This window comes from Bubalus bubalis, chromosome 6 (genome assembly GCF_019923935.1).
Source record: "Bubalus bubalis isolate 160015118507 breed Murrah chromosome 6, NDDB_SH_1, whole genome shotgun sequence".
NCBI lineage: Eukaryota > Metazoa > Chordata > Mammalia > Artiodactyla > Bovidae > Bubalus > Bubalus bubalis.
Genome location: NC_059162.1, coordinates 116829096 through 116841907, shown reverse-complemented (window position 1 = coordinate 116841907; position 12812 = coordinate 116829096). Strand labels below are relative to the sequence as shown.

The window sequence follows — 12812 nt, the reverse complement described above, 5'->3', positions numbered from 1 at the left end:
AAAATTTGTAAAAGGCTGATGATAAAAATAAAAATCAGTGCAGATGGTGACTGCAGCCAACAAATTAAAAGATGCTTGCTCCTTGGAAGAAAAGCTATGATAAACCTAGACAGCATATTAAAAAGCAGAGGCATCACTTTGCCAAGTCCCCAAAATCAAAGCTGTGGTTTCTCCAGTGGTCACATACGAATGTGAGAGGTGGACCATAAAGAAAGCTGAGCGCCAAAGAATTGATGCTTTCGAATTATGGTGCTGGAGAATACTCTTGAGAGTCCCTTGGCTGAAAGGAGATCAAACCCCTTGACTAAGGAGTCCCTTAGTCAATCCTAAAGGGAATAAACCCCGAGTATTCATTGGAAAGACTGATGCTGAAGCTGAAGCTCCAATACTTTGGCCCCCTAATGCAAAGAGCCAAAAAGACTCTGATGGAAAAGACCCTGATGCTGAGAAAGACTGAAGGCAGGAGGAGAAGAGGGTGACAGAGGATGAGATGGTTGGATAGCATCACAGATGCAACGGACAGGAGTTTGAGCAAACTCTGGGAGATTGTGAAGAACAGGGAAGCCTGGCGTGCTGTAGTCCATGGGGTCACTAAAGAGTCTAACACAACTTATCGTTTGACTAAACAACAACAGATAATAAAATTATCCCTGATTTTGAAATATGCCAGTGAATACTCTTTGGGATAAAAAGGGGGTAAATGTGGTCTACTTTGGCCAGTTTATCTCTACTAACAGTAGGTAGCCAGCTCTGTACCCCAGAGACAAAATAGGGGCAAGGGAGCATAAAGCACTCGTCAACATAAAGCCACTCCCCCAGTCCGACTCTCCTGTGCATGAAACGCACCCCCACAACCAGGCTCTGCGGCTCTGCTGTCTTCTGCTCAGCTCAGTACAGTAGCACAGTCCCTAATGATGGTTTGGTGCCCAACCAGCTGCCTGTCCAACTCTTGCAGCCCCATGGACCCGGAAGGCTCCTCTGTCCACTGTATTTCCCAGGATTTCAGGGACAGCAGGGGATACCTTTCCTAGATGTGTTGCCTGGCTATTCTAGAAGGGACTGGACCTTAGCTCACTGTGGCATCCTGAGCACACTCATTTTCTGGAGTTCAGGGGTGACTGGACCCTCCAAACCATGACAAGGACCTGTCTGTTGGGTTTTGCTTGGTTTGTGATCCCCACTTTGAGGCAATGTTCCAGGGTCATTCCACGTCTCTGGAATTAGATTTGGGGTCTCTTGGTCTACTTCCTGATGCCTGAGGGCATGCTAGGAGTATCTAGAATGTGTTAAGTACTTGTCCATCTGAGTGGGGTTCAGAATATGCTCTCTGTTCCTAAATTGTCAGTCAGTTTCAAAGGAAGCTTTCATGACATCAGGTCTCATGAAACGTTTCTCCTTCATTTTAGCATTCAGTTATCAGGGACTTCATAGACAAAATTCTTCTTCAGCTTCTAACTCAACCACAGCAGTGAAATAAAGAGGCCTTGGAGTTGTTAATGGCACCTTGGGTTTAACTCCTGGATTTAGAGGATATTTTTGTTGTTATTTAGTCGCTAAGTCAGGTCTGAAGCTTTTGCAACCCTATGGACTGTAGCCCACCAGTCTCCTCTGTCCACGGGATTTTCCAGGCAAGAGTACTAGAGTGGGTTGCCATTTCCTTCTACAGGGGATCTTCCTGACCCAGGGATCGAACCCATATCTCCTGCATTGGCAGGCAGATCCTTTACAGCTGAGCCACTGGGGAAGCCCTTTAGAGGATATAACCAGTTAGAAAAAAAGATAATGACCCTCACAAATTAAAGTTTCTATTTATCTCAGCAACTCTTAGAAACTGGTCAATACTCTAGGATTTGAGAAACCAACCAATTCCTTAAAATACAAAAAACAAGTATTCGTGTTCTCTGTCTCACAAAGAACAGTTAAGTCTGGACTTTACCAAGTCAACCTGTTGTCATTAATCTCCACACATGCTCATGCCTTTTGTTGATGTCGTAAATTAACACACTAACTTCAGTGCCTCTTAATGAAAGCCCAAATAAGATTCTCTTCTTTTTTGAGATTGATGAAGTTGTTTGATTCTTAAATGGAGTAACTGTGTTTTTTCCCAATCAGCAGAAAACGAGTGAATATAATTTCCTTAAAATCCTTGATACTTGCAACTATTTGTCTCTGGTGTTGAGATAACAAAATAAAAATCCAGAGATAAATATTAACAGGAAAATCTTGAAGCATCTAATTATGCTTATTCAAGCATTCTGGGTCTTTTGGAGGCAGGTTTTTCCACGGTTATGATTTTACCTTACATGCAAAAAACACAAGTGTCCTCCTAGTAAAATTGTCTCTATTTACATATTGAAATTTTGCATATCAATATATCAAGTACCTCAGCAAAGAGCATGGTATTCTTATTCTCAGATGTTTGAACTTCCAGGGCAAGTAGAAAATGACTGTTTTTTAAAAAACTACATACACACAAATATATACATAAACATGTATATATACATACATAACATATATATATGTAGATACATACCATATATCAAATATATATATGTACACACATACATCTTTTGATTCTTAAATATACCATATATATATTTTCTCCAATTCTTACATATATCATATATACATTCTCCCATCCTTATATATATTAATACCGTATATATGCATACATTCTACCATAATTACATATACCATATATATGTGTGTATATATATATATTCTCCCTTTCTTACATAGACCATTTACATATATACTCTATCCTCACATATATCATTATATATATTCTACCATCCTTATATATACCAAATATATGTATATAAATTCTTGCTGTTGTTTAGTCGCTAAGCCATGTCCAACTCTTTGTGACCCCATGGACTGTAGCCTGCCAGGCTCCTCTGTCCATGGGATTTCCCAGGCAAGAATACTAGAGTGGGTTGCCATTCCCTTCTTCAGGGCATCTTCCTGATCCAGGGATCAAACTCCCATCTCCTGAATTGCAGGCAGATTCTTTACCATTGAGCCACTAGGAAAGCCCTACTATTTATGTGTGTGTGTATACATGTGTATTGGAGAAGGGAAAGGCTACCCACTCCAGTATTCTGGCCTGGAGAATTCCAGGGACTGCATATGGTCCATGGGGTCGCAAAGAGTCGGACACGACTGAGTGACTTTCACTATACATATATATGCACACACATATACATTCTCCCACCCTTGCATGTATCACTGTGTGTATGCTCTTCCCCCTCACACACACCATCTACACACACAGTCACTCTTCCCCGCACGGGGGCACGTACTTTGCTCTTCTCCTCATACTGCCGCCTGGACTCGGCCAGCTGCTCTTCCAGCTCCAGCAGCATGTCCTTCAGCGTGTCGACCTGGTACATGAAGTTTGTCTTCTCATTGTCTAGCTGAGCATTGGAAACCATAGCCTTCTTATATTTCTCCTCAACTTCTGCTAGTGAGTCCTGCAGAAACCAGGTCAGGTTTTTGAAATTGTAGAAAGAAAACAAAAATACGGATCAGTTCAGCATTTTTAGCAACACCCCAAAAACTCAGCTCTAAATTTACATTTTATTTCTAGAGCAAATGAATCAGAAGAAGAAACACAGCAAGTTTTGATTGCCCAGAAAGTCCTCCTTTTAATTTGCTCAAATTCTCGAGGCTTGGAAAATTAGTTATTAACTGTGTCTAGAGATGAAAGTAATTTACAGTCCTTAGGACAAGGGGGACCCTGGGTGGAAAGGGCGCTGGTCACAGAGGCAGCAGAGTTCAGCTGTGGGTTCTGAACTGGGCTGGGCTGTTCAACAGGGGCCTGACGTGACCGCTCCAGACACGTGATCAGCACCTGGGACAGCGCCAGTGCGAGGCGGGGGGAGGGGCGAGAGAACCCCTGCCACCAGCTGCCCACTGTCCCCATGGCAACTGAGGAACCAGGAGAGGCTTAAGGGCAATTTCACATCTGCAACGCAGAGGAAAACTCAACAAGCTCCTCAGGCCTCCCTGGGCAGGTCCTGGAAAGGCAAACGCCATTCCTCTGAAATGACAATGAAGGAAAGAGCCTCCAAAATAAACATGCTCACACCCTGGCAGAGAGGCCACAGGGTATAGCAGCGTGTGGGTCCCGGAACACGGATCAAGGGAAGGTGACCCTAGGAGAACAGACAGCAGCAAAGGACCCTGGGCTGCAGAGGGCGGGCACCTCTGGGTGGGGCCTGTTGGGTGCTACCCAGGGATCCATGGAGACCAGCGATGGACGTCTGCACTTGCAAACCAGGGCGAAGATTTCAGGTGGGACCTGTGATCCCTGGGCTGCTTCCCTGGCTCCCTTCTCAGCCCCACCAGGAGTTGAAAGCCAGAATCTTAATCCCCACCCTACAGAGAGGTCAAAGGGCTTCCCAGGGGGTGCTAGTGGTAAAGAACCTGCCAGCAATACAGGAGACATACTGAGATGCCGTATGGGTCTGGAAGCTCCCCTGGAGGAGGGCCTGGCAACCCACTCTAGTATTCTTGCCTGGAGAATCCTGTCGACAGAGGAGCCTGGCAGGCTACAGTCCATGGGGTCACAAAGAGTTGGACATAACTGAGGCGACTTAGTACACACAAACACAGAGAGGTCACAAACAAGCAAGTGATCAGTCATGTGGTTTGGCCCCCCTGGGATACTGAACTCACACTGTTTCGGGGGTACTTTCCTGGGTGTTGAAAAGGAAGGCACAGATTTACCTTCTCTCATCGCCCAGTGAAGTCAGAGAATAGCCCCTGACACCCCACCTCACCTTCAGGGAGCCTGGCAACTCAATTTCCTGTTGGCACAATGCAGTAACTCCACTTTCTAAAAGTATCAGGTATTTACCCAAATAAATTCAAGATGATACATATTCAGACATTGCTTCCATTAGTAAAATGGCTCAGGATGCAAATAATTTGTGTGTTTCAAAAAGCACAGCAACCAAACTTTCATACTGGGAGACATCAGGTGTTTTGAGAAGCAAATTAAGATGAAGCAGTGTTTGTTATGTAAGGTCTATATGTAAGTGGAGAAAACCCCAAATCCTTCTCCAGGTGGGTTGGAAGTGTGCCACGGAGGGTACGCTTCTGTGGGAAATGAGAAGGTGGTTTTAACTCGGGTGTGGTGGTGGGAGGACAGTGAGTAAAGGACATGCATCAGGAAAACGAGTTAGTAAGTTTTTCTAGTGAGTTACAATTTTCAGGTCTTGGCTTAAAAGCTGCTTTTGGGTAAACCAGGAACACACACACCCAGGCTCCTAGCATTGCTACCACTTTGAGGTCTGCAGTCTGGAGCCTCTTCAGAGCAAGCATGCAATCTGAAGGCTTTCTGGAGGGTTTTTACAGTTAAGTTGGGTTAATTCCATAAGCCCACGCTTCTGTAAGCTGGTACCTTCATCTCTTTCAATCCCTGCATGTATTTGCCTTCTACATCCTGAATCTGGTCCTTTAACTCATTGAGTTCCTGGGGGAAATGGCAAAAAAGGCAAATGATGTCAAAGGGGAAAAAAAAAATGGACAGAGACCACAGAGAAGGAGAGGCAGCTCCCTTATTTGGGTAGTCTTAGCAGCAATCTTCTCTTCATCTTTTTAAGTATTAAAAGAAAAATAAGATGAATTTCAATACTACAAAGATGAAAATTTCGGTGTGCCTCATATAATGTTACGCAACTTTATCAGACGTAGATGTCTTCATATATTTTGACGCAACTTTATAAAACAGGCCAACGAGCTTCTGAGAATGGAGCAAGTTAATTTGCTCACATTTAACAGTTCATTCAAGCTCTTCTGAGATCTACTCTGTGCTACATACAGAGCAAGATACTGAAGATGGAAGCCAGCAAAGCCTTGCCCCGACCCTTATGGAGCGCCAGGCCTCTGCCTTCCTGCCTAGTCCACCCCCACATTCCTGGGGGCTGGTATCCGGTATGAGCTGGAATCTCAGTAAATCCTTGTTGATCAAGGGGATGAGGCTCACAAGCCAAGCACAGAGACAGAGTATGACTGCAGCAAACACTACCTCAAGGCTGGGAAGGACGCCCCAGGCTGCAGGAGGCTGAGGAGGGGTGGTTCGGGGGCGGGGACATTTCAGGAAGAGCGATCGGAAACTGTTCTAGAAAGCAGGGGAGCTGGAAGGGGTCTGCAGGGAAGCTGGTCCCCCGCCGGCCCCAATGCTCTGGGCTCCCTGGCAAATGACACCTCGCGGTTCAGACAGCAGCAGGGGTGGCTGGTTCTCTCGCAGCCAGCTTTCATTACTAGAAAGCGTGTCCATAAATGAGGCCAAACCTGACCTGGAAGCACCTCACTGGCCTTGGCTCTGTCTCCAGTGGACACGAGGTCTGGTGACTCAGCCTTCCCTAGGCCCGGCCTCCAGACGGGGCATCCCCAGTTGCTTTGACAAGCAGAGGCCATTTCTCTGTCACACACTCAGTGTTGAGATGTAACAGAGAACAGTGTACACATTCCAGTGGGAGGAGGAAAAAAAATCACTAAAATGCCGTGCCAGGGTCGACTGGAAGCCAGTTACAGTGGGGGAGGGAGGGCGTGTTGCAGGCAGAGGGTGCGGGTGCTCCAAGGGCAGGGTGGGACCCCTGGAGTGGTAAGGACTCTGTGACCAGCACCTTCAGCGCTGAGGACAGATTGTCTGCGCCTACCCTGTGTGCAGAGGGGGCTGAGCGCCTCCGGGCAGCGTGGTACGGGCTCCCGCCCAGCTGTACCCGGGAAGCTGAGGAATCCCAGCACAGGTGAGCCCCGCTGGGTCAGGGAAGTCAGGGGTGGCTCCCTGCAGGACACCAGAACTGGGCTGGACCCTGCTGTTACTGGAACACGGAGCTTAGGGGAGCCAGGGAAGACCTAACCGAGAAGAAAGAGCTGGGAATTTACAAACTCAATCTTGTTTTATTTCAAGACTGCTTTCCAGTTTCTCTGGCTCACGCGTTAAGCAGAGAGCCTTACCTTGATCTCCCGGATGGAAGCCTCGGTGTCAATGGAGATGGAGGTGTCCCCGCTGCCCCTCCGAGAGGAAGTCCCCCCCAGGGAGGCCAGCGTGGCTGCAGACAGGCCGGGCAGGCTGCGAGACCCCTGTGACGTGGCAAAGAGCAAATGGGATTTCAGCCAAAACCAGAACAGCTTCTCAGTCTACCAGGATGGTTCCCTTACTTGGAGTCAGTCTCCAAATTGGAAAATCTTTGCTGAGTTTATGGCGAGCCACAAAGAGAGGGGCCTCATCTCAAGGGGCCTCATGAATGCTGGAGGTTGTCTGGATTAACTGTGAGCTCCACGCCTGGGCCCATCACTGAATTCCTTCACTGTTCTGCAAGATTTAAACACGCACTGGGAAGGGACCCCCAAACGTGGTGATGCTGGCTGGGGAGTCACTCACTAGTCTGCTTCACTCCATGGTGAAATTCTTTACTCAAGATCAAGCAATACATTTTCTGGTCAGTTTCATGCATAAATTTTGGGGCCCTCTGGTTTCTACACGACATCATATAAAGCTCTACAGAAATTCTCTACCTTTTCAGTGAAGTCTTTTTCTGGTCTGTCTTCAACCTGGAGGAGAAAATGGACTCATGTTAAATATGGAAACACATTAAACGGAGAATCTGGATTTAGGGGGAAAGAGAATAATAAGATAAAGCATTGGCTTCTCTTGTGATTCAAACGCTAGGTGCCATGAGACTCGCGGACACTCTTGGTGCCACATGGTAGCCTGTGGGCAGCTCACAGTGCCTGGCTGAGGTCTGTTGTGTGGTTTTTCAACTTTCACAGTTTCCACAGGAAGGTGATTTGTGAATGATCTGAATCTGAACAGGTTGATTTGACAGGTTTTTCTACACTGTGCGCAGAACCGAGTGTAGACGGGATGGCACCAGCCTCGTTCACCCACCGCAGTAACTGTGATCAGAACATGAGGATATATCCAGGGCTCCAGGGGCCGGAAGACGCAACCATGCAGGGTTTTACTTTTGGCTATCACTACCCTTGGCCTCCGAGCAAGAGAAAGCAGTGGAGACAATGGTTGTAATTTTTCCACTGCTCATGAGTAACTGAGTCATGACCTACTCTTTGCAACACTATGGACTATAGTCTACCAGGCTCCTCTGTCCTTGGAATTTTCCCGGCAAGAACACTGGAGTGCTTTGCCATTTCCTCCTCTAGGGGACCTTCTCAACCTAGGGATTGAACCCACATCTCCTGTGTCTCCTGCATTGGCAGGCAGGTTCTTTACCAGTGAGCCACCTGGGAAGCCCCTACTGTAGAGCACAGGGAACTAAACTGTGTTCAATATTTTTGGAAAAGAACATGAAAAAGAATATATATATATATATATATATATATATATAAAACAATCACTTTTCTGTACAGCAGAAATTAACACAACAGTGTAAATCAACTATACTTCAATAAAATTTTTTTTTAAAATAAGAAAACAAGCTTATAGTTACCAAAAGGGAAATGTGGTGGGTAGGAATAAATTAGGAGGTTGGGATTAACACACACACAGACTACTATGTACAAAATGGAGAACAAGTATCTACTGTATAGCACAGGGAACTATACTCAGTACCTTATAATAACCTATAAGGAAAAGGAATCTGAAAAAAAAATGCATATATAACTGAATCACTTTGTTGTACAGCAGAAATTAACACAACAATGTAAATCTATGGTTTTTTTCCAGTAGTCATGTACGGATGTGAGAGTTGGACCATAGGAAGGCTAAGCACTGAAGAATTGATGCTTTTGAACTGTGGTATTGGAGAAGACCCTTGAGAGTATCTTGGACTGCAAGGAGATCCAACCAGTCCAACCTAAAGGAAATCAACCCTGAATCTTCACTGGAAGGACTGATGCTGAAGCTGAAGCTCCAGTACTTTGGCCACCTGATATGAAGAGCCAATTCATTAGAAAACACCCTGATGCTGGGAAAGATTGAAGGCAGGGGGAGAAGGGGGTGACAGAGGAGGAGATGGTTGGATGGCATCACTGACTCAATGGCCATGAGTTTGAGCCAGCTCCGGGAGATGGTGAAGGACAGGGAGGCCTGCGGGGCTGCAGTCCATGGGGTCACAGGCCACTGACCTAGTGTGCTGCCACTGCAGCCCCTCGAGTTGCCACCAGGTGGCAGCCTGTGTCGCGTGGAGGAGGACGTGCCCAGGGAGCCAGGGTGGGGCAGGGCACCTCTGACCACCCCTAGGAAAGGAACAGCCAAGCAAGGAACCCCAAGAGTGAGTTTAAGTTGACATAAAGCACAGCACTTTATCTCTGAAAGTAATATACAAAGAAACAGAATAAACAGATGGAGGGCTTTCAAATACCGTCGTGGCTGCTGCACAAAGTGACCCAGAGGATGTTGTGGGCAACACACACCCCAGCGTGCTGCAGCCGTGGCCGCACGGGACCCGGGACGAGCCATGGGGCTCTGCGGGCTTCACCTCCTCGTCCCAGACAGGGTGGCGGCACCACGGGTCTTGCAGCCTATTAACTCTCTTATTCTCATTTACTGAGCAATACTAAACACCTTAGGTGGACGTGAAAACGTCACAGGACAGGCTTTTGAAATATGCAAATCACAATAGAGTGTACACAAGGGCATCTTTTAAAATCTATGGGAGAGAACAAACATATGGACACCAAGGAAGGAAAGGGGGTTGGGAAGAATTGGGAGACTGAGACTGACATACATACACTCACACACACTACTATGCCCCATCGCTTCATGGGAAATAGGTGGGGAAACAGTGGAAACAGTGAAAGACCTTATTTTTTGGGTTTCAAAATCACTGCAGATGGTGACTGCAGCCATAAAATTAAAAGACCCTTGCTCCTTGGAAGGAAAGTTATGACCAACCTAGATAGCATATTAAAAAGCAGAGACATCACTTTGCCAACAAAGGTCTGTCTAGTCAAGGCTATGGTTTTTGCAGTGGTCATGTATGGATGTGAGAATTGGACTGTGAAGAAAGCTGAGCACTGAATAATTGATGCCTTTGAACCGTGGTGTTGGAGAAGACTCTTGAAGAGTCCCTTGGACTGCAAGGAGATCCAACCAGTCCATTCTAAAGGAGATCACTCCTGGGTGTTCATTGGAAGGACTGATGTTGAAGCTGAAACTCCAATACTTTGGCCACCTGATGCGAAGAGCTGACTCAATGGAAAAGACCCTGATGCTGGGAAAGACTGAAGGCAGGAGGAGAAGGGGACGACAGAGGATGAGATGGCTGGATGGCATCACTGACTCGATGGACATGGGTTTGGGTAGACACCAGGAGTTGGTTGATGGACAGGGAGGCCTGGCGTGCTGCAGTTCATGGGGTCGCAAAGAGTCAGACATGACTGAGCGACTGAACTGAACTGAACACTACTCTGTGAACTGATGAGAACCTATTGTAGAGAACAGAGAACTCTACTCAGTGCTGTGACCTAAACACGAAGGAAATCCACCCCCAAAAAAGGGGCTATAGTCATAGCTGATTCACTATGCTGTACAGCAGAAACTCATACAACATTGTAAAGCAACAGCATTTCAATAACAATTTAAAAAAAATCTTTGGGAGATGATCACTTTGGAAAAATTTCTTTGACATTTTAAATTATGTCAACTCTCCCTTCGCTGGCAGCTCAGACAGTAAAGAACCTGCCTGTAACGCAGGAGACCTGGCTTCCATCCCTGAGTTGGGAAGATCCCCTGCAGAAGGGAATGTCTACCCACTCCAGTATTCTTGTCTGGAGAGTCCCACGGACAGAGGAGCCCAGCAAGCTACAGTTCATAGGGTCTCAAAGAGGTGGACATGACTGAGTGACTAACGCTTTCACTTTTTCCTTTCAAAAACAAAAGCTTAAAGTAGCACATTAAATATTTTATTAATTCCAAACTTCTAAAACGGTGTCTAAGTGAGCTTACTACGTAGGCTCACTTAAGTATCATGTCTGGTGAGGTTTTAAATTCCAGGTTTGGCATATCACCACCTGACTTGCCCACCTTCCTGGAGACAGGGCCCAGTATGTAGGCGCAGGGCAACACGAGTCAACGGTTTGGGGACAAAGGAACTTCTCCTCATGGTGTCCATCCCCCAGGCAGGAAACGGGACCACAGACAGAAGCAGGTCACCACAGGTTCCCTCTCGAGAAACCAGTGGACAGCAGTGAACACCGCTCAGAAAACACCCCTCAAACGTAAACAGCAGTGGAGCCTACCATTAGACTGGAGACTTCTGGTTTTCAAGCCAATAATATTGACCTCATCCGGATGACTCGCCCTTCAACTATTGTATTCATAATTCAAGACCTGTTTTTTCCACCCGGTTCCTGCCCTCACCTCTTTACAAGACTTGAACATGAGTCACTACAGGCTTTTGTTTTCCTGGCTCATAGGGGGCCGAGGTTCCTGTTCACCACTCACGCTTCTCTGTGAGCACAGCAGCCCGTGAAGCTGGGCTGTGCGCAGGACACCCCGAGGATGCTTCAGAGCCCTGGCAGCTCCACTGGGTCCACACGGGGCCCTGAGGCGTGGGGGACACGGCTGTACTGGCCCCTCCAGGCTGGGTCACCCAGTCCTGCTGAGTCCAGCTCTCCAGAAGCACCCTCTCCCCCCGCCCACCCCAACCTCGGAGCCTGTGCTCTGAGTTCTATCCTGCATCTTGCCCACTCGCTGAGGTCTGCCTTCCCGGCCTGTGAGTCCCTGCCGGGGACAGGTGTTTGTCCTTCCCCTGCAGCCCTGTGCCTGGAACATTCGATAAACACAGCTGAATGAACAGATCCCAACTTCCTCAAGAGGAAGACTCTGGGCTTGTCGGAGAAGGAAACACAGCTGGCCTACAGAATGTGACGGTGAGCATGAGGTCCAGGAGCGTGTGCCCTCCCGAGACGGGGTGGGGGTCCTCTCTGCTCCCCCTGAGGCTGGAGGACCGGCGGCTGGGGCACCCTTGGGATGCGTAGGCACCTCTGTTTTCTCAAAGTGGGACAAGCTGTCGCCTCCCTCATTCTGGTTACTGTTGCTTTGGATGGTGCTCCTCTCGCCCACCCCCCAGGCCACCAGCCTGCCGCCCGCACTTAGAGCCGCCCCTGCATGGCTCATGCTTCCTTCCTGTCCCCTGCCCTGGCTCATGCCATGCTTCTGGGACCATATTCCTGCTGGATCACAGCTGGGGACATTCCCCATGAGCCATGGTGGACAACACTCTCACCCCTGCAAAATTCACCCCGGGAGAAGCAGGTTATCAACTCAGATCTCTTCTTGTTTTTATGTTTCAAGCATTATCAATTACCTGTCTTTCCAGGTGGAGCTCAGGCATGTATGCCTGGCCAGGTGTCCCCAGCCAGGAATGAGAGCTGTGAACTTTAGCCTGGGTTCTTGGAGTCCCTCCTCCCTTCCTGCCCTGCATCCCTCTGAGAGGCCAGGTGGGGACGGTCGGTCACCCCTAGGGTCCTCTCCCTGGGGCCCTGCCTGCCCCTGAAGCTCCTCCCTCCCAGGCAGAAGTGCCAGAGAAGTCTGAGCACAAGTTTCCTGGCCTCTTTCCAGTCAACGCGGCCAAGTACACCCAATTAGACTCTGCCAGTCTCGCAAGCCCAAAATACAAACACCCACCCCTTTCCAGTGCTGGGACCGCCCAGAACTCAGAAAATAGAAACAAGCCAATTCCAAGGAAGAGACTGAGCTCTGGAAGCACAGAGCCAAGGGCTAGCTCAACTGCATCCTACGGACTCTCTGCAGAGGCCAAGGGTGCTGCCCGTGTTCTGGCCTTCCCATGGCCAAGAGCAACTGTAACCACATGCCCTGGGGGCCGCCCCGCACA

At 47.9% G+C, this 12812-nt stretch overlaps 1 protein-coding gene across 50 annotated transcripts in view; it reads right to left on the bottom strand.

Moving 5' to 3' along the window:
- Positions 1 to 12812, bottom strand: part of LRRFIP1 (LRR binding FLII interacting protein 1) — a 161590-nt gene that overhangs the window by 22202 nt on the left and 126576 nt on the right. For 45 of the 50 annotated variants that reach the window (XM_025289251.3, XM_025289253.3, XM_025289254.3 and 42 more), the window contains 4 exons: positions 7531 to 7566; positions 6970 to 7095; positions 5408 to 5479; positions 3303 to 3473 (listed from right to left, as the gene is read on the bottom strand). In XM_025289251.3, the coding sequence (XP_025145036.3) occupies positions 3303 to 3473; positions 5408 to 5479; positions 6970 to 7095; positions 7531 to 7566 (405 nt within the window). The remainder of the gene's footprint in view (positions 1 to 3302; positions 3474 to 5407; positions 5480 to 6969; positions 7096 to 7530; positions 7567 to 12812) is intronic. The other 5 variants (XM_025289215.3, XM_045166202.1, XM_025289249.3 and 2 more) reach the window with 1 other exon arrangement.